Source organism: Podarcis melisellensis (genome assembly GCF_964234715.1).
Source record: "Podarcis melisellensis genome assembly, chromosome: 2".
NCBI classification, from domain to species: domain Eukaryota; kingdom Metazoa; phylum Chordata; class Lepidosauria; order Squamata; family Lacertidae; genus Podarcis; species Podarcis melisellensis.
The window spans coordinates 77,794,360-77,817,124 of record NC_138529.1 but is presented as its reverse complement, the minus strand read 5'-3'; the positions used below and the strand labels follow the sequence as shown (position 1 = coordinate 77,817,124).

General features: G+C 42.3%; 1 protein-coding gene across 1 annotated transcript in view; it reads right to left on the bottom strand.

Annotated features, from left to right (window-relative positions):
* FBLN2 (fibulin 2) overlaps nt 1-22,765 on the bottom strand; it is a 112,302-nt gene that overhangs the window by 12,681 nt on the left and 76,856 nt on the right. Inside the window, 7 exon segments of the mRNA XM_081898377.1 lie at nt 2,580-2,723; nt 3,049-3,186; nt 5,739-5,873; nt 13,583-13,723; nt 15,184-15,285; nt 15,763-15,873; nt 19,159-19,365. Coding sequence (XP_081754503.1) covers nt 2,580-2,723; nt 3,049-3,186; nt 5,739-5,873; nt 13,583-13,723; nt 15,184-15,285; nt 15,763-15,873; nt 19,159-19,365 — 978 coding nt within the window.

Sequence of the window (22,765 nt, the reverse complement as noted above, 5' to 3'; positions counted from 1 at the left end):
GACTAAGGGATTTACCTGCAAACAAATATAGTTGGGTACAGTGGTACCTCGTTTTGAGTCCGCCCCGTTTAGGGTCCATTTCGTCCAACGTCTGCGGCAAACCCAGAAGTACCAGAATGGGTTACTTCCAGGTTTGCTGCTCACGCACACACAGAAGCGTTAAATCGCGCTTTGCGCATACGCAGAGCAGCGCTTTGTCGAGCATCCCTTTCGTCAAGTGTCCGGGTCTTTGGATCCCGGATGCAAAAGGAGGTACGACTGTATATGGAAATCATAACCAGAGCATCAAATAACAACCCTCAGTGATAGACATCAGTCATGTACTTAACACTCAGAATTAAGAAGCAACCAAGACCATCACATCTTAGTTGGAATCTCTGGTGAATGATATTTGTATATTAATGTTGACTGTAAGGCCTCACACTGTGAGGCCTTCTGTACCTAGAGGTCTGCCAGACTGCTTTCCTTCTTTAAGATTGTTTTCTGGTTTCCACACCCCCTTAACTTGGATGCTACACAGACTTTTTTTGGACCATTTATGCAGTGATAACTAATATCTCATGCTTCTGGACAACTTAACCATCTTTCCGCTTTCCTTTTTCCTCAGCTAAAATAGGTCCTTGTCCAATCACTGTTGTGCTAGGCATAAGTTTAGGCTTAGCCTCCCAGGCTGCATGGAACTTCCTGATCTGAAAAAGCCCCACCTCATGATGTCTTTCCATGGGTTTAAACTGAAGTGCAGAAAGCCAGGGTAGCAGGTTCAAAACACATGAGATAGATGCAGACACCAGAGGAGGTTTTGAGCCCTCCCCCCATTGTTAAGACTGAATACAGGCCCTGCAATGTACTTTGGGAGATGGCGCCTCTGCTGTTAGGCACACAATAGGAGCTACCTAAGATGTCACGGGGTTTTCAGGAGGTGTTGCATCCAGAAAGTCTGGACATCACAGACCGTTGAAGAGATTATTTGGAGAATGAATGAAAGGATGCTCAGAAACACCCCTTGGCAGCATCAAGTACAACAAGAACCAGCAGGCCAGCCAAAAAAATTTCTGATGTAGAATGGTTTTTAAAAATCCAGGACAAATTTTAGGCACAATAGCCGCAATACCTATATGTCTATTGAGCAAACATCACTAAAAGGCTTCATCTAATTTTGCATGGAAGCATGACTGGAAACTGTTCCAATAATAAATGATATAAATAAAATATCTCTAGTGTAGAAATCCATAGGGAAACTTGGGTACAGTTAGAAATATTTCCTGTTTTATCCATTATCTAATCAGTCGTGTTTTAAATAAATATATGAATCAATATTGGAAAGGATGGATATTTTTCATTAAAGCACTGTCCCTTTGGTTCTGTCTTTGTATCGCAGCAAGCATGAAAAGTTAATTTTAATATAGATTTAAATCTGCAAATTAGCAACTTTAGTTGCCATTAATTCATTGGTCCAGCCCTTTGATTAGCTTCTGTGAAATTGTGTGTTCCAGTGCATTCAGCTTTAATTATGTCCAGAACATTATTCAGTCAAAAGTGCACCATATTTCACGATAGCTACAGTATTTTTCAATTAAATATAGGATAAAGGTGCTGCTAACCAATCTACTGAATTAGAGAGAACGAACATCACTGAGAAGATGAATTTTCTAAACAAAAGAAAGCGACCACACAGACTCAGTTTTGCTGCGGAGGCTTGTCCAGATGATCTATTTATATTACCATATGTTAATCCAATCTGAAAGCTAATTATCCAGAAAGATGCCTCTCATGAAAAAAGGAGAGAAAAGTCGAACCACAAAATCTCCTGCTTCTGTTGTTTATGCTCCTCCCTTTTAAAAAAAGAACACACAGCAGAACATTCAGACTCTAAGCAGAGGTGCATCACTTACGTGTCTCTGGAGAGAGGCGCAGTGCTTTCACTGAGTGTGCCACAAGCCTGAGCTCTGTACTTGCCAAATTTCTAAAAGAATTGCAGTTGGGCAGAGGCAGGAAAGAGCAGACAACACTGAGCAATGGTCTGGATTGACAGGATTGAGTGGCGTGCTTGGCAGTGGTGGTGGAAATGTCTCCAAGAGCAATGTGCGGGGATGGCTTGCACATGAGGCAGAATGAGACAACCGCTGCAGGCAGAGAGTATGGCAAAACTGACACCCCCAAGGCCCTTTGCTTCATTATTGTTCAGACCTCTTGCTGCTGCTGCTGCACCAACAACCACCACCATCCAGCATGGCTACAATCTCCACTGCTACTTCCACTTGCCTTGTTCTGAGGAAAGGCGAAGGAGGTTCTTCCTCAGAACAAGACCTCATGGGGAAAGTAGCCAGGAGAGGGCCTGCACCATCTCCACGGTTTGGAGTGGGGGGGAATGGTTTAAGCTTTAAAAAGTGTTTAAATAAGTCATCACCAGCTCTAAACATGGTTTGCAACAAATGCTTCTATGTGTTATGGGAATCTGGGATGTGCATATGTATAGAAAACTGTCAAAAAACAAATAAACCCCTATTTGAATGTAATTATTGGCATTTAAGGATGGGGGATATCCAGCAAAATTAGCCAGGTTACTCAGTCTGTCTTACCGACACATCTGGCTCCATCTTCACTCGAATGATACCCTCTGCTACATATTAAGAGGTTCCTCTGACAAGTATAAGACCCAACAGTATTGATGCAGTTGAAACCAGCCTTACATGGCTCCGTAAGTGATGTACATTCATTAATATCTGTGGACGAGAATATACATTAAGCTTTCAGCTAGTAAATTAATCAGGGAGCCATCTTCCAGCTGTCATTTCTTTCCTATTCATTTGGTTTTGATTTATTATTCAAGAAATTCTAGGTTGCTGGAACTCTATAAAGCCAACGTTTATATATTTAACGCTATGTAAATCTAATCCTTTTTTAATAAAAAAAATTAAAAAATAGTGAGATAGGTTTTAGTGGGAGAACAGTAAAATTTGAAAGACCATTAAACTTGAACAATTATGGGTAATATAACAGTATGTGGAGCTCATTCATCTACAACTATATTGTTCGAGTTGAACTCACCAACACAATTACCCTCTGGATCTTGTAAAAATCCATCCATGCACCGCTGCTTTGATTCACAATAGAATGATCCTTTTGTATTTTGACATACAAAGTTTATCTTGCAGCTGTGAGTTCCTCGTTCACATTCATCAATGTCTTAAAGGAAATTAAAAAGTAAAAGTGGATTAATCTAGTGATAGCTTTCCTAATTTTGTTGTCTTGGCTTCTCTGATGTCTTCCATTTGTTCGTTAATGTAGATTAGCTCAAAAGAAGTTTTTAGAGGGTGACTACAATGCGAAGCTGCAATAATGTACAGCATCACAATTTAATCTAAGATCATTTATGGCATTCCTTTATTAACTAATCCAACTTAACTGGAGAATGTATTACTCTGTGTATTACGAATGTGTAACGGCAGAGCAAAATTCACACAGCCTATATGGTGGCTAACCTTTTCTTATTAAATATTCTAAAACACAACATGCATCTTCATTTCATGTCAGATAAGCCATCTGAAGAATATTTACGGAAAGAAAACCAACTCGGGCTGCCAACAATTCCAATCTGTAGCAAAATTCATGGATGAAGAAATCCAAAGACAGATGTCTCCTGCTGTTAAATATCAGACTCATATGTTACACTCTTTCAAATGTTGCCCACATTGCCTAGTCATTCTGCCAAGAAAACAGGATGAAGCATCTTAAAAATAATAAAGATGCATCTACATCACATGCAAATGCATGGAAATGACAGCAAGTAATCAGGCATTACTTATTATAGGGGCACTTGAATTATAGGCCTAGAGGCCGGTCATCCATCTGAGGGCCACTTAGGCACCTGCTTTGTAATTTTTTATACATTAGTTTTCAAATGAACTAGCATATTAAATTTGGCGTAAGATGCTACATAGACTATGTGTGGAGAGATGTTCCTCAGCAGGTCACACTGCAAGACATTTCCCATCATGCAGCAGGTCCAGCCGCCTACCAAATGAAAGAAAATTTCACAGCCAAGTTCGTAATTAAAATTAATTTATTCATCACATCAATTTCCTGCTCAAGGTAGCATGTACAGGGGGTAGTCTTCCATGCTAGTCCTACTCAGAATAGATCCATTGAAGTTATTGGACATGATTAACTTAAAGGTAAAGGGACCCCTGACCATTAGGTCCAGTCATGGTCGACTCTGGGGTTGCGGCGCTCATCTTGCTTTATTGGCCGAGGGAACCGGAGTACAGCTTCTGTGGCCAGCATGACCAAGCCGCTTCTGGCAAACCAGAGCTGTGTACGGAAATGCCATTTACCTTCTCGCTGGAAGGTATCTACTTGCACTTTGATGTGCTTTCGAACTGCTAGGTTGGCAGGAGCAGGGACCGAGCAACGGGAGCTCACCCCGTCACGGGGCTTTGAACCACAACCTTCTGATCGGGAAGTCCTAGGCTTTGTGGTTTAACCCACAGCGCCACCCTAAGATTCATTAATTTCAATGGGTCTACTCTGAATAGGGCTTAGTTGAATGCAACTCAGTGTTCCTAGATCGTCTCCCATTCAATTTTATGGCAACAATTTTATGTATCAGTTTGCTAAAATCAGGGGTTTCACCCCACCCCTAACACTGTTAAATTCATAAGCATCTGCAAATGGTAATGATGACAAATATTTGAAACCAGCTAACATAAACTGGAGTGTCTGTAAGCAATTCAAAGTTAAAGAGTTTCCTTGACAATTGTTATCATGCTCCCCTTCATGTATCCAATAAACACGTGGAGAGAAGAGAGATAGTAGCTGCTGGACCCACAGTGAACCCATGTTCAACTGATGGTCCTGCTCCAGCCCTGAGCAAAATGTAAGTAAATCAGGGAAGTAAATTACTACCTGGTGAGTGGACTTCTTCCATATGAACACCTTTTCTAGGCATTGGCAGGGCAAACAGAGCTGGTCAGCAAGCGGGACTGGATTAGACCCAATGACACCAAGTGACAGCAATGAGCCTAATGTGGTATTAACATAGGCGACTGGGAAACACTGGCCTGCAAGCGCTCCAATTGGAGAAGAGCCTTTACCAAAGGTGTCATGGGTTTTGAAGATGCCCGAACTCAGGATGAAAGGGTGAAATGCGCTAAGAGGAAGGCACACTTGGCAAACCATCACCACAATCAACTCCCACCCAGAAACCTATGTCCCCACTGTGGAAGGACATGTGGATCCAGAACTGGCCTCCACAGTCACTTACAGACTCACTGCTAAAACCGTGTTTATGGAAGACAATCTTACTTGGCTATGAGTGATCACCAAAGCAGTAGCAGTGGATCCTATGCTAGCTCAGTCCATCCCTGCCCATAGAACACCTTGCACTTTCAGCAGGTAGAAAAGACCTTGTAACCTGATGGAATGGTGCTAACACTACTTTATAGGCATCTGTTCTGGGCTGGGTGGCAGGAGATCTCCACCACATCCAATCCTTCCCCAGTGTAGCATATTTAAGATTTGAGTAGCACTCTGATTCATGTACTAGGTACATCTGCTTCTACTAGTACACTCTCTCATTTTCTAAAGTATTAACTGCAACCCAAGATTCTTTTGGAAGACCCATCTCATTGCATTTAGGTTGTTGTTATAGTGTGTTGTGCTTATATTTATTTTGAAAATTAAAAATATACTACCCCCAGCACACAAATCACCACTCATACTAAAATAAGTAAACTCACCAACACATTCACCATCCTTCAGCTCATAACCTGATTCACAGTTGAGTTGCTGAAGACATGTAAAGGATCCAATTGTGTTAACACAGTGCTCCCCTCTCTTGCAGGTATGAGCGTCTGTTATACATTCATTAATATCTATGAGAGGAAACAGATGTCAGTATAGCACACACCAAAGAACTTACCTCTTTTAAGTTCACTACAGGAAACCAAACATCTTAAAAGATTTAGTAGAAGCTATTTTGTCCAAAAGGAAAGGTTTACATGGTGCTATTTCCAGAGTTTCCTGCCAAGGTAGAGGAGCTTAAAACACTTTCATTTTATAGGTAGAGTTATGAGACATATTCCTTCTTTTGATTTTGCACTGAATGATGCATTGATCAAGGTCACAGTGGAAAGAATTGATTAGACACAGAAGTTAGGAAGGCTTTGATGGAAGGCTTTACATTTCAAGCGCAGGATGACCCCAGTTAAGACAGCACATAGAATTTAGATTTCATGTTCATTAAAACATTTTCAGAGAGATTAAACCACTTAGGTGCAACAGGGCACAAAGGACAAACATGAGTAGAACAGCAATGCAACCAGGAGTAAGAACCACAAAGAAGGACAGGTATCTTTGCCAGCACTTAAGTAAGACTAGTTCATGCTACACAATAGGAGTTTGCTCTAGGGCTGTAAAGAGGACCTATGGTTAACAGTTGGGCTGTGGAGGTCCTTGGATTTAAGCCAGAAGCTGATTCTTGCCATTTCCAATTCAACTGTGACAGTAATACAGATATAGTCCGTAACAGATGTTGTGGTGGAGCTGTGTTCATCTGACCTCCCTCTGGCTGAATTACTGCTGCAAACTAGGACAGAGAGGGGGAGGAGTGAGGAAGCAGCAAGGCTGGGGTACAGCAGATGTTCTGGCAAGAGCACTAGATTGGTTCCACTGGTGCATTTGCACCATGCTGACCACACTACTAGTTCACTTCTTCTTTTCTCCATCCTGGTATGCAGCAGCATCTCAGCCAGAGGGAAGGCACTGTATGCTACTGGGTATAGTAATGGTGACAGGGACATACATAGCAGGAGGCTGTAGCAGAGTGAAATTCCTTCACTTGTTTTGTGAGAAGGTCCAGGGATTCCTAATATAGCCATATCCTCAATCAGTTCCATATCCTCAATCAGTTGTATATCAACTTATTTGCCAGATCTTATGGAAGGCAGTGTTCGCTAGGAGTGTTCACAGGTCCCAGGATTTCCTGTGTGGGTGTGGGTGTCCATGCTGTCTCTATTTTAATCTGTGATTCAGCTTCTGAGCTGAATTAAAATGAAGTTCTGTGTCCCCCATTTGCTATAATAGAGAATCTTAAAAATATGCATAGCTTTCTCCCTTTTTGGCCAAAGTGGATGAAATTTACAGGTACATGAGCCTCCCTCCTCCACAAATGAATTAAGCCTGCCCACTGCAGGCTGAGAATATCTGGAGATTTTCATGCAGGACACGTTTTTTAAAAAATCTTTAAACAAAGGAAATTCTGTAACTTTTTTATTTTCTATCCAAATTGGTGCAGTTTGCAGGCATGGCCATCCCTTCTGAGGCTGTCAAATTCAGAATGATAGTTGCAGTGGTTCTCCCAGCAGCGAAGAACATTTTGGTGTGGTTACAACAGAATTTGGGACAGGTAGGGTAATATTGGTGGTGGGGAAAGAGCATGGAAAGACTGGGATGGGGGAAATGTCACCACCCAGCCGAGACACTGTTACTCCAAGGTTTGGTGGTGGTGGGTGATCTTCTGCCTCTCATGGATTTTGGGAAATACAGCATCTTTTCCTTGGAAGAAATATAATTCCATATTTATTTCCACAGGAGAAGTGAAAAAAATATTCCTGAATGTCTGGGGTGGGGAAATGTAACTCTAGCAGCATGCACCATTTCCCCAGCTTGGTTTTGGTTTTTCTCAGAAACAATATGGCCATGCATTCTTCAGACAGCTGAAGCCACAGATCCACCCAAAAGTTTAGGTAGTCCCTGATTTACCTTGAAATGTCTTGAAATGTCTGGCAACCCAGCCAGATTGGTGGGGTATAAATAATAAAATTGATGTTGTTGTTGTTGTTAATGGCACAATCCAACTCAGAAATGTGAGACCTTTCCCTGAATCACCCCAATTCACCTCATCGTTTGAGGTGCACCCCACTAGAATCCAGTCCTCTTGGGAAAAGAGCAACTACGCTAGCAATGTGTTCAGATAAAATAAATCCTGAAATAAATAAATCCTCAGCCAGACAGTCCATCCATAATATACAGGCTTGATGTGATAGAAATACAACCAACAAGCCACTTACGTCTCATAAGCAAGAATGGTGCATCTCAAAAATAAATCAAGGGATTATTTTTTTTAAAAAATGTCAAAGGCAGAAAGGGTGTAGAAATCCTACTGGGAAGCACAGAATAAGCCAGGCTGACAGCCTTTATAAAAGCAGACAAATACTGAGTCAGACCAATGGCCCATCTAGATTAGAATTGCCTTCACTGACTGGCAGTGGCTCTCTATGACATCAGGCAGGAGTCTCTTCTAGCCCTACCTGGAGATGCCAGGGATTGAACCCGGGGCCTTCTGCATACAAGACAGATGTTCTACAGTACATTGTATTACAGTAAAGTAATATAATGGAAGAATACCTGACTCGGCAGTACTGCATGTGAAAATGATCTGAGGATTGCAGTTAATCACTAGCTGAGGGATGAATCAACAGTGTGATGATGATAATGACCTGAACTAGAGGTTCTCAGACCCCCTGAGACAATTTGGGGAAGGGCAAGGTGTGGGAGGAGGCGGTGAAAGTACTGTTGAACTAACAGAAGACCTTGCATGAGCTTCTGCTAGAAGGACTACGTTAGCTGAATCCTGTCCAATGAAGTTGGTTGGTGGTATGGGAAATAAGTCATATGAAGAAGTCTGAAGGTTCTGGGTATGTTTAGCCTGGTGAAGAGAAGGCTGAGGGAGAATACCTGAAGGGCCTTCATATAGAAGAGGACAAAGACTCCAGACACTGTTCCAGCACTTTCACAACGTCTGCTGATGAAGATGGAAAGAAGAGATTGAACGGAGTGTTGTCTGCACAGAGGTAGCACCACACTCCAGCTCTCCAGGTAACTCCTCAAGGAATAGGAGGGTGGATTTATGAATAGGAGGGTGGATCTACGCCACCCGTAAGGCAGGGTTTGGGTGGTCAGAGATGGGATAAGAGGAGGCAGGAGAAGAAGTACTGGAATGCATAGAGATGTAAGACATAGCCTCAAAGAGATCTGGGCTGTTAGAATTTCCTCTGTCCTCTCTTCTGCTGTCTCCAAAGATGAGGAGGGTTTAAAGCGAGAGGAGCAGCTGGTGTTGCTGCACAGGAGAAGCCACCAGTTGCTTGCACACACTACATCAGAAGGTGGGGTTTAAATGTGCTGGTGGAGGCATGATGCACATTTGCTCCAGGTCTGAAGGAGATGCCTATTTAACAGGAGCTGTGCATGTGATTCTTGCACCTTAGGAGCTGCTGTAATAGAGCGCTGTGCTTATAAAGAACTAAATTTCCAATCCAATGTCCTCATTGGGGCAAGGTGCTTGGGACACTCACTAAAGTTTCCAAGGTGAGGTTGGGAAGTCATCTGTTGGGAGAGGAGCAGGGTATGCTCTTGCTCTCTCCATTTCCTGTATCAAGCAAAGGGGCTGAGAGATGGTGTACAAGGCCTCTTCCAACTCTCGATGGTTCTCAAAAAGCTGTCAGAGATTAAAGATGGAAGGAAACAGAATGTAATTGGAATCCCTAGGCAACCTTGAACATTTAATTAAAACTAGAATGATATGGAAACATGAAAACAGAGAAGACTCCAATTATTTTCACCATCTCCAAGATGTATAAATAGCTCCCTCCCTGGAATTTATACCAGTGAAATAAATTTCACAGGTTTGACTTGCATGCTGATTGATTTCAGTTGAATGTGAAGACTTAGCTGAGAGAAGAAAATGCAATCTATATTCTTTGGGAAATACTGACCTGTCTGGAAACAAACTGAATCACACTGCGAAACAAATATTTTCAACATTGTCTTATTTGTAATGTGAAATCATGAAATTTGATGAATGCCAACAAAAATTAAATAACTCATTGAGTCTAAGGAAACATTCACAGAAAAGTTTACTTGTGGCCCAATTCTATTGATGTTTACTCAATGAGACTTACTTCCAAGTTAGCATATCTCAGAATACAAAGGCTGTAATCCACAAGATACTTACTTGGGAGTGAGCCCAAAGAAACTCAATGGGGAGTGCTGCTGAATATATCTTCTGCATAGCATATCTTCAACACTCCTAAAATATGTGGCCTAAAAATCTCCTTGAAGTATCCTCCCAGTTATCACGGAAATGTTCAGCTGATCCTGCCTTTTGTTTGCTTTTTTTACAACAAGCAACAACGTTAACAAGTCCTCTAATGTTCAGTTCAGAGTCAGCTTTCCAAATATGTACACCATATGGTTGCATTAATATACTGAAATCTAAGTGGGGATTTTAATGGAATCTTTCGTGCTTTATAGATGAATTACTTTTCTAATATCTGCTACATTTCATTATTGCCTTCTGTGAATATTTGGGTAGCTTTAGAAAAAGTTGCTCTAATGACATGAGTCAAAGACTTTCTGAGAGCTTGCAAGACTCCCACTGTAAACTGCTTGCTTTTACTCCAATGGCCATCCTTCAAGGGTGGACTCCTAGCCAGTCTATTCATCACAAAATGACTGTCTGCAGTCATTTCTTGGCAAGTATCCATGTACGCAAACTTGCAGAAGCGGCTTGGCAGATGGAGGTGGAGCCACTATGCTAGTTTCCTGGCAGGCAGGCCACTGCTGCTTACCCAGAGAGAAAGGGAAAGGAGTGAGAGCACAGGAAGGTAAGTGCTGTGCAAACTCGTAAGCAGGAGCAATGGAATGACAACACTAGCACCATGCCAACCTCCCTACCACCTTGCCTGTCTCCCTCCCAGCAAGTAATTGCGACCCACCTGCCAGGAAGCTAGCACGGTCGCTCTGCCCCACCCAATGAGTCACTTCTGCACACTTGTGATGCGATGCATCAGCCTCTGCTGTTCCTGCTATCTTCTCAGTCATTTGAGGCTCTGCAGAGCACAGAGCTGACTACCACCAGTAAACAAAGGGTAGTTTCCTCAGGTGTTCATGACTGCGCTCAGCATTCCCATCCAGGAACACAGGGAATCTGCCATCCCACACAAAAACACCCATAACACTAAAACTCAATTAGCGGTTAAAGAGCATAAAAGGGATGTGTAGACCTGTATAGAAAAACAGACTCAGTCACAACTAAGTCTGTAAGTTGAAACATTGCTGAGTTGAATGCTAAACACAGAGGTTTCCTAACCTTTGCAGTAAAGATCCCTTGCTGCGATCCCCTTTGGCAGAAGTCACCAATACGGTAAGTCCTTCCTGCCTGAAACCACTACTAGGATGAGAGGTTTGTGAGCCACACTAGTAGCTGGGATCTTGCTTATACTTCCTCTTGGCTAAAGTGGCAGAGACCAAAAGGATCTACAGCAGCCTTTTTGCTACCACCTGTAGGTTAAAAGAATTTGTAAGAACATAAATTGATGGACAGTTTATGTTGCAACCTATTACATTTTTGCATCTTGATGTAGCACAAAAGGAATACCACCTTACCGGCTGCATCTTCAAATTAACCATAAGTACAGCCAAATGATTTTCATTAACACATCTAGACCTTGGGAGGAATTTGGCTTTTGTTTGCTACTGGGCTCTTGTTGCTGTTGCTCGTTAGCTTAAATGGATGCTGTTGTGGCCATATCCCGGGGGGGGGGCGTGTTTGAAGGGTGCTACCTAAAGATTGCTGCCTAGACATCCAAACTGGGTCACCAGCTTTTCCTTGGGATAAACATGCAGAGCTAAAGTTCCCAATGTTTGTAGAAGAACTGACTATTAAACCACTCTGAGAATTGTAGCTCTGTTAGGGAAATAGGGGTCTCCTAACAACTTTTAGCACCTTTAACAAACTACAGTTTCCAGGATACTTTGGGTAAAGCCCAGGACTGTTTAAAGTGGTCTTCTACTATCATATATGTATAGTGCAGCTGGGATGTATGGCTTTCCAGGATTGTGCAAATGTGCAGGACCTCAGAGGCAGGCTCACAGCTGCTTTGCTCTTCCCATCCTCTATATTCCAACTGCACAGTGACCTAAAACAAAGTTTGGCTTAGTGTGTTGTCCAAACTTACGCTCACTTCTCACCACAAGTTGAGACCAAGGAGTGGGAATAAAAAATGCTGGAGAGGAGCTTACTGTGTTGTGTGAACTACGGCAGTGAATCCTTTTTTTGTGGTAAACATGAAACTTTTAGGAGAGAAAAAAATGCAGTTCTTATTCATGGAACAACACAGAAGAGGTGTCTCTATGCTGCATTAATAGACAGTGACTTTTACAGCATGTCTGACTATCAGGAATTCTGGAAACCCACTTAGGAATGCAGCTGGAATTTCAATCTTTCATTATTTAACTACAGGAAATTCAAGAGACAATATTCTTCTTAAGTGATCCATTTTGGAACCAGAGAAGATGGCTCCCTTACTGGTAAGATTACACATACTGATGTTATTAACAACTTCAGACATTAGAAATGCATAATTTGCAGGCATTAAGTTCAAAATCGTTTACATTTCCCCCCAAAATAGTTCAAGACAGAGCACGAAAGCAGTTGAGCTGGCCAAGGATTCTTTATGGTTCTTTCGAGGGACAGCAACTCAATAAATTAGAAACCATCATATATCTGTGGTTTTCCCTGCCTCCTTAAAAAGTCAAGAAAATGTTAATAATGGCAAATGAGTACTCCATGTACCACACGTACAGCAAAGTCAAATGCAAAGACAGGAAACACGTGCATATGGAACATGTGTCAGAAACAACATTTATCTAGAACCATTTGTGCTGCAGGATAGCTCAGACAAAACTTAACTAGGAGAGGCATGTCTCGTTGTGAAAGAACAAGCCACCTTTTGGTTGTGTTAAAATTGTATGCATTACATCTCACACTAATAAGGAATATTGGCATCAGTTACAACCAGTGCTATTTTTCTATATAAAAAAGAGGTGCCAGAACTCACCATGAACGCCTATTTATAATGGAATTATAATGGTAATGGCACCCACCTTAGAGGTGTCAGAACTGAGTTCCGGTGAGTTCTGGCTGGAAAAAAGCTCTGGTTTCAACTGTGTTCAAATGTAGGCTTGGAGTGGAACCAGCTGAGGGTAACGGGGAATTTTCAGGATGCTATCAAAGTGGCATAAAGATGCTATCAAAGTGACAGCAACGCAGCCCAGTTTGGCAAATCCTTCCACTGGCTCACTGGCCCACCATGGACCATGCAGCTCCATGGCTTCCTATTAAGGATGGGTAATATATAGCCATTTCAGTTCATCCCAGTTCCTTCTTCTCTCCCCACAGTCCTTCCTGGTTGCACTGTCTTTCACTGTGGTCATGAGACAAATACATGAAGCTGATATAACAAGACAAAAGCCACAGATGTTATGAAGGTAGGTGATTGAAATGGTTGCCTCTCCTCTACCAGAATGGAGCCATCACAGCTATGGATGTTTATAGAGATTTTGCTTGGGCAAAAGCCACGCAACAGAAAATGGACAATGTTAAACACAATCCAGATAACAGGGCATGCCTTTTCATGGACTTAAATACAGAGAGGGAGGGGGGATTATAGCACCCAAGATATGAAGCTGAGCACATTGCGTAGCATGAAGAATTATTGTGCCACCTATCATATCCTCTTACCAACACATTTTCTATGCATGTTGAGTACAAAGCCCTCTGCACAGATAACACTGTGGTTGACACAGTAGAATGATCCCCATGTGTTCACACATAATTGTCTTCTGGAGCAACTGTGAATACCTGTAAGGCACTCATCCAGGTCTTTATCAACACATTGCAGTCAAAAGGGAGGGGGAAAACAAAATTGTATTAGAATTACTCCGGGGAGGAAATAACATTTGTTCCACACTGAAACTATCTAATTAACAATGTGCCTGAGTTATGGTGCTATAATTTCCTTGTGCTAAATTTTCAAGTCGTTGAACTCGTTCAAGAATTGAAGGTCTTCAGCTGGGCCCTTCTGCGCTGTTGACTTCAATCTCTATGGATTGCTTCTGCAAACTTCTCCTTCAGCTTCCTTGGATTTAGTGGTGCTTTCTCTTACTTCTTACATGCCAAAGAGGCAGAAGGTGAAACACTGAAGTCATCAGGGTGAGGAAGGTCCTTCCCAACAGAAACATATTTGCTTCTGCTATTAGTTCTAGCAGACTAGTCACACAATACACATGTGAGGCCGCTTTGCACAATACTATCTTTGACATATTGAACTGAATAGCAGAGTCATTGCCCAAGAGTAGCACATATGACAGTCTTTAAGTGACTTTCATTGGCCCTCAGCCAGAGTGGTTTCCTATTCAGTTTGCTGTGAGAAACAGAACATTTTCTCCATACTATCAAATCGCTCGCTCTCTTTTAGTTTGCGGTGGCATGAAGGAAATGCCCCAATTCCTGTGGTATGCTCTTGCTTAGGCAAGACCTTCTTGCGTAAAAGAAGCAACCACAGGAGGCTTTCAATGCAGTTTTCACACTGTGGGTCATACACCAGCACTTAGGTCATGGGCAAAAAATGAGAGCTTTGGTCTGATCATGAGGAAGGCAATGAAGGAGGTGTTTGACTCTTAATTGCCACTTAAATTAATTAATTTTCTACCCAGCGATATGTATATCTCTAAGACAGAAAATTAACTTAGGTGCATGACAACATCAGTGGGAGTGCAGGCTTCATAAGGCATGGAAAGTAATGAATGGCAGTTTTATACATCAGATTTTAAAGCAGGGCTGCAAAGCCTGTGGCCTCACAGCCACATATGGGGTTCACCCTAATTTCATAGAGGGGAGAAAAGGTGGGGAAAAGATGGCACAGAAAGAGAAAACTGTGGAGGGGAGAATGCACACACACATACACGTTGTACTAATGTTTGGCCTTCAGCCCAGTCATGAGAAGCGTCAGCCCTGTTGACACGTGGAAACCCCACAAGGGAATGTGACCCTAGACACATTCTCCCTGTTTTTGAGACAGCAAATGCTGTTCAAGATCATCCACAACCCTTCACCCAACAGCTATTTAGCATGATGTATAAAACAGGCCATCCATCTTTGCGACTTGCCTCCAACAACATCAATGAACTGAGCAACTAGGCTGCCCAACACCTCTTGTGTCATGGCCTGCACCAGTTAGCTAATGTTCTCATGAAGCACTCTTGCAAACAAGCTGCTAGGAAGCTTCCCTGATACATTTCCATGTATGAAATGGAGTAAATAGAATTTCAGCATTCACGTACCTTCACACGAAACCCCGTCTGACATCAGAGCATATCCAGGTGAGCAAGAGCACACAACTGCCCCTTCCAAAGTATTACATATGTGCTTGCAGGGACCATTATCTAGGAAACACAGTGTTTGAAAAATGCATGAAATTCCTGTGCAAAGCAAAATTCCTTCCAAGTCCCAAGAATTCCTTCCTCTAATTATAACCCCTGTCATTGCACCAGGATGTAAAATGTGGAAACAAACAATCTATTCTCGTAACCTTAATCACTATGTACAAGCCTTCTTTTATAGGCAAACACACCTGTGTCATTCATTCTAATCTGTGCATTTGAAATTACCATGTACAGCTGTGTTGCCTCAACAGCCCTAAATAGATAGCATGAAATAACCTTGAATTCAGAAGCTAACCTCGAATTACCTCAGCACGTTACCTTCTGAGATTCTGTCCGTCTTTCACTCTCTTTAGGCTAATACTGGAGGCAAGCAATGTGTGGACGTGTGTTGAAATCAAAACAGCTGAGGAAGCTTTTGAATGTATTGCTGACTTGTAAAAACCATCTCATGTCTCCACCTTGCCTATTTAGACATACCTTTACACTTCTCTTCCTCTTCGTTGATGGTTGCGGGCTGGATAGTCAAGGCTTCTGGAGCAATAGTGGCTTTGTCCTGTAAGGCAGTATTTGGTCCATCTTCTTCAAAATCTGTACATTTATATTATATAAAAATGGAGGAAATCAACTTTAATTTGTTTCATATATCTCAGTAGCCACAGGGACATGAACAGTAACTAAACTATTATTATTGTGGCTTCTAAGTAAACACAGAATGCTTCGAGACAGAGAGCTGATATCATAAACGGATTGTTTAGGTCCAATTTCGCTTTGTTTGGTATGCAAAGTCCTACACACTCCTGCCTTTTCAGTAATCATATTCACAGTTGTTCCATTGCTTGCATTCCACACCAGTGGGTGAAGCTTCAGCCGTTCCTCACCTGCGTATTGAAAATTGGCTAAAGACAACTACAGTCGTATTTGAGAAGGGAGGGATAAACAATTCTTTGTAAGGATACAAAGATAAAATGTAAGGATACACTTGTGACCGTATAATGATATTTTGAAGATATTTGTCATTATGGATGCTGACAAATTTGTTTTCTGATCAAATGATGGGTAAGGTCCATTCGAAGGGGAGCACTGGAAAGTCCCATTGAGTTATTTGGAGTTATTCAGGAAGTGTTTAAACCTCTTCCATTTACAACTGTGTTAATCAAGGTTCTTAACTTTGGGTGGATGCTACCCATGTTTTAGCATCTCAAAAGTGTATTTTTCTTCTATTTGAAAGCATACACATATATTAGACACAGATGAATATGAATTGCTAGTCATCACTAAGAGAAGGAATTACAGTGTAAGTCCACAAGAATAATTGATATGATTTTGTATAAATCAAGTTGTCCTATTTGATAGTTAGAGGGCAGCTTACAAGTATAAAAACTGTATTTGATACATTGGATCTCTTGCTGCAATTTAGTTTTGTTTACAAAACAGTAAGAACAGCATCTGCTCAAAAGATAACAAGAGGTGGTTGTGGGGCAGGGGCTGGATGAGTTTCATATTTTGATTTAGTTACTTCTATTTGTCATAGAAATGTGAACTGTTTCACTTTAAGTGTGTGTCTGGCTTCATACAGAATATGACTCTGCTCCCTGCTATAGATTTAAAGCTGTGACTTACTTCCATCCATGGATATGATCTATATGTCTGATTGTGAAAATGTGGGGCTGTCGTTACTATAAGAGGATTTTCAATCAGGTTTGCCAAGTAGTTAAGAAGTCCCAAAGCTCTAGTGAGGATGAAGCACAATGAAAAGGCAGGATAACATGACTCAGTTCTAGCCAAAGAGAATGCCCACATCCCACAAGGAGGGAGAGAGGTTCACATAGTCATGGTTTCCTTATTAGGACTGTCTATACAAATTAAACAAATTGAACGTTAATTGTACTTTCCACATCTCTGCCCAACCCCCACCTTTCAACCACATTCTTATTTTTGGTGATGGGGTGAGGAAATTACACACCGCAAACATTTGAATGAAAAAATTGATTCCCAACAGTGGACAGAGTAAGCACAAAAATCCAAACCACCATGCTGCAACACATGTTTTTTATGAATGCAGCATCACTGCTGGAGGGACTGCACCTAAATCCTGCTGGTTATCCTCCTGAAAAGCTAATGAAACATGAATTTTTTCTAAGAAAAATCACGACTTTTTTGTAGTGATTCTGTTGGAGTTTTCCAAAGGGAAAATAAGAAAGAGAAAGGGAGGGTGGAGAAGAAAACATAAGGGTTTTTTGGCAGGAAGAAAATAAATGACTGGAATAACTTTTGAAAAAGAAAATGTAAGGCTGGAAGCCGTACAAGTGAAAAGATTTTTGAATCAACCTGAGTTGTAATCAAGAACTGGTGTGGCACCAAGTATTCTGGAACCCTGGATGAGGAAATCTTATTGGCCTCCAATTCCCGCAGAAGCCCCTGGAGTTATGCTTGCCGAGGAATTTAATCCTCTGGAGCCTGGAGCACCTCCATGCATACTACTGCAGGTAAACAAGCCACCACCATTGCCAAATTCACACCCCCAATGAAGAAGCCTCTGATAAGGCCAAATATACCTCCAATGCATATTGGATGTCTCATGAGACCTTAGTCATTTGCCAACGATCCCTCCTCTCGAGTGATTCTCATGTGCCACCATACCCAGGGAAACCATACTCTCTTCAGCCAGCCCAAGAGCTGTTTGCTGTGCTGGATGAGCACCTTTTCAGTTGGGGGTTGGAAGACACTGGATGTGCAGGGCATCCCCACACACCTTTCATGTCATGACCGGCACATGTAAAAGAGCCATCACATATCAGCCTGCACAGATAAAGGTTTCATAGTACCTCCCACACAAGACTCTTCAATAGACGCATTTCATACATTTGGTTGAAGATCATCAAGTGGTTACAGTAGGCCTCTTTCCACCTGCCTTACCCCACCCCCTGGCCCTGGGACTGTGCCTGGAGGAAGAACTGTGAGGGGAGAGACTTCATCAGGCAATGCTTTCTTCCACCTGCCTTGCTCCAACCTCTAGTCTCTGCTTCTCAATTTCTATTGTATTATTTTATGTACTGTGGCTAGCCGTTGTTTTATTGATTATAGTTTAGAAATTATTTATCGTAACTGTTAAGGGTGAATTTCTGTTTAACTTTTATATGCTGATATTATTATTTTATACTATTCTAATGATTGTTGAATGTTACTTTTTGGATGTACGTTGCTTATTTTAAAGTTATGTTTTATTATCACATTTTTGTATTGCGTTAGATTGTTATAAGATGTAGATTTTTTGTTTCTTCAGCTTGCAAACCACCTTGAGTATTGAAAGATAGAAAGACGGCAAAAATGATGATGTTGATGTTGATGATGATGATTAAAGTAACAGCTGATGCATATGTACATGTCTGCTGGCAAATTAAAAGGTAACGGTAAAGGACCCCTGGCAGTTAAATCCAGTCGCAGACAACTCTGGGGTTGTGGCACTCATCTCACTTTACAGGCCAAGGGAGCCAGTGTTTGTCCGCAGACAGATTTTCTGAGTCATGTGACCAGCATGACTAAGCCGCTTCTGGCGCAATGGAACATCAAAACCAGAGCAGCACACGGAAACACCGTTTACCTTCCTGCCGGAGTGGTACCTATTTATCTACTTGCACTTTTTTGGCGTGCTTTCGAACTGCTAGTTTGGCAGGAGCTGGGACCGAGCAACAGGTATCACCCCATCATTGGGATTCAAGCCGCCGACCTTCTGACCGGCAAGCCCAAAAGGCTCAATGGTTTAGACCACAGCACCACCCACATCCCAGCTGGCAAATTATGAGAGCAAAATATGAGAGCCAACCTATTGTAGTCAGACCCAATACACATTTTCCCAGTGTTTCTTCTTCTCACCTGGATTGCAGCTGAGTCCATCATCCTGCAGAGTAAATCTTGGGAAACATGAGCACTTGTAGGATCCCACTGTGTTGATGCAAAGGTGTTGGCAGAGTTCTCCAGGATAGGCAAGACACTCGTCCAGGTCATCTCCAGGTAAACTATTTGACAATTCAGCTTCATTACTGATCGACAAAGCTTCATGGTGATCCTCAAACTCTGAAACTGTCAACATGCCCAAGGCATTATTAAGGAAAAGGGGAAATGCATGTTCTTTATATGCAGATTACATGACTTTGAGCACTGCTATATATTAGTGAAAAACCCATCAGTCTGACAGGCTGTAACTGGGTGAGCAGGAATAGCTTTACTCCCATAGCTTGACTTGTCTCTGAATGACGGTGGTAGCAGTAATTCAACTGACAGGTAGACTTTGGGGGATGCATACCTCTTCACCAGGGTTCCTTTCACTAAGTGCCATGGTGGCAGAAAGGGGAGAATTTCTCCTGACAAGAGCCCTGTAGACACATCATAATAGGCTTCCTACGCTTTGATCACACAGAGCCTTCTAGTTAGCCCTGCAGATGTCAGGGAATGGTCTAAAGACAAGGACTGGGGAATGCATTCTATGGCAGAACAGCTTCTTTCAGATGGAGAGCTGAAGGGGGAAGAGTCGCCCCCTCCTTGTTGACAGCATGTTCAGAAGCAGAGAGAGAGAGAGAGAGAGAGAGAGAGAGAGAGAGAGAGAGAGAGAGAGAGAGAGAAGGTGAACAGCTTAGGGAGGAGTTACCCAGTTTTGAGATAATGACAAGAGAACCAGAAGGGAGGGGGCAGCTAGTTGAGAAGCTGCTTGAGAGTGTGGGGGACCTTCCCTCACCACGGACTCAGAGGTCCAAACGTAGCAGAGGGAGGAAGGAACTTCCCACTGGTGCCCAATATGCTGTCAGAAGGAAGGTTTAGAGTAGCCAACTGCCCTCCTTGCGGAGAGCTGTGTACTTGTGCTTGCAACATGATGCTGTAATAAAAAGCCTATAAATCTATCAACCACTCATTAATTATCTCCCTTACTGAAGGGAGGGGAGGACTCTCCACACCTGACAGTAGAGGACAGAAGGGTGCAGGCCTCTGGGAAGCCATATTTAAATGTGTAACACTGCAGAAAAGTGCAAAGAGATGGAACGACACCAAGAAGAGTGGGGTATGGATGGAAATAAAAGTAATACGTTTCCTGAGCTTCAGAGATTTTGTGAATGCACAGTACCATCTTCAAGATGACAAGAGCGTACAGAAGCAGCAGGTGGTGGCTTACAAAGGCTGAAGTAGGACATGTGCCCTGAACGAGGCAAATCCAGGGGATTTCCCTCATTCACAGTGCATGCATGCAAAGTCCACAGAATGAAGATGAGGAACATATTAAAACCCAGGAGAGGGGATCTGTTTTTAATAGTGAACATCTTGTTTCAAGTTCTATCTAGAGCCTTGCCTCTGGGCAAGCTCTAAGCATACATCCACATTAGCATATTGGACAACTTAGCCCTCCTCCGCTCTGCTCTCCCAGCCACAAGGAGGAGGGGAGGAGGCTGGGCAGAGAGGAAGCCTAAAGGTTAAATGCAATTGATCACAAACCTGGGAGGAGGGAGAGCTCAGAGAGAGGGAGAATTGAACTTTAAAATGGCCATTGATTAAAAGGAATTGCTTTAGCTCTTAGTGCACAGCTCATTTGGTCAGCAAATGTGGAGGGCAAACAGAGGAAATAAAGGAAAACCTATTTGCCGGAGGTCATGCAGAATAGGCAGTGGCTGGTGTAAACTTCAGTTGTCTAGAGACAGATTCCGTTGTACTGTGCCATTTATCAAGAAATGGACTTTATAATGCATAACAGATGATGATGCAAAATGCAACCATTTCCAGAGGGTTAGCCATGTTGGTCTCTTGCAGCAAAAACAACAAAGAACCTTGTGGCACCTTAAAAACTAACCAATCAATTTTGGCATGAGCTTGGATGAAATACGGTCCCCTTCGTCAGATGCCTGTGATTAACATATGTTTATTCCACAGAGATCGTCAGCCTCTAGTACCACCAGTAGCATTGGGGAAGGAGGGGGAGAGGGGGTGCTTTTTCCTTATGCTTCTGTATTGTTAGTGACTATGATCTAAGAGAATAATCCTGGAGCATGATGGATGTAGCCAGAGCTGATTAAATTCTGACCTGGTTCTTTGACCATTAAATAGGAAACGCCAAGTGAAAACGGATGACCAAAAAAGAATCACAATCATTCTACTGGTGTCCAAAAGTCATTCTTTTAGATTCATGACTAAAGTTTATATATCTATATCTATATCTATACAGTGCTTTTTTCTGGGGGGATGCAGGGGTGGGTACGCATACACCTAAACATTTTGTGAATCTTTGTACTTTTGTCCATTTACTGTATTTATTTTCCCCAATTTGAACTATAAAATGGTGATTTTCTGGAGTCAAAATGAGAGTACCCCTAAACATTTTTTTAAGGAAAAAGCACTGTGTGTGTGTGTGAGAGAGAGAGAGAGAGAGAGAGAGAGAGAGAGAGAGAGAGAGAGAGAGAGAGAGAATGTAGTTTAAGGGAGAGATAAGCAGAGTACAAGATAATATAAAACTAACTTGGCACCCAGCTCGCCTACTACCTTTGAGCAAGGTACAAAGTTCAACTGTTATGCTTGGCATATAAATAAATCTTCAAGATGCGCTAATAAAAACTCGTAAAAACCACCATCCCTATATTTGAGCTGGCAGATGAGTGGATGGGGGAGGCCCAAGAAAAGGGGAGAGGACTTGGGGAAACATGAGGCTGGTCACCTGTGCAGGTAACCTTCAAAAATGGGTGCTTTGGGGGAGTGATTACTTTGCCCAGAAAGGGGACGGGGTACAGTCTGGAAAGCTCTCCTCTTGGGATGCTGCTATCAAAACACAAGTCACTCCATTCACATTTTAATCAGAAGCACAGAGTGGGCGAATATCTCCTTTGCACCACTTCTCCTGAAGTGCACAGCATCTGATCTCATTGTTCCTCTCCCCGTCTTCTTTGTTTAAATTTAGATTAGTTCGTCAGGCAGGGAATTGCCTTTCTTGCGTCATTCAGGGGAAGTGCCATGTATGATGATGTTCCTTTACACACAAGAAATAAAACAACAACAGAGCTGGACTCACACCTGCCATTCTATAAATCAGTGGTTTCTCTGGACCACACTTTCAGAATAAAAAATTACTTGCACCACACTATATATTTTTATGGATCAGAAGTACATTGGAAAACACTCCTAGCAGTGATTGATTCATAACATAGAACACAACTACTTCATAATATGATCATGGGACACCCAGAAAGTATAAAACAATGCAGCTGCACAGGAACAGGAACCATTCCCAAAATGTTGGGTGTCCTTTAATCTGCCTACAACACTTGCCGTCCTCTCCTGCCACAGCCTTTGAGAACTACTGCTATAAATGGAAGGGCTCCTCTCATTCATGGAAGTGAGCTGGATCCAGCAGAAGTTCCTGCTCCACAAACTGGATGTTCTCATAGGTGGAACTTGCCAACTTTGCTTCTTCCCTAAAACCCCCAGCAACGCCTCCCTTGCTATTCCT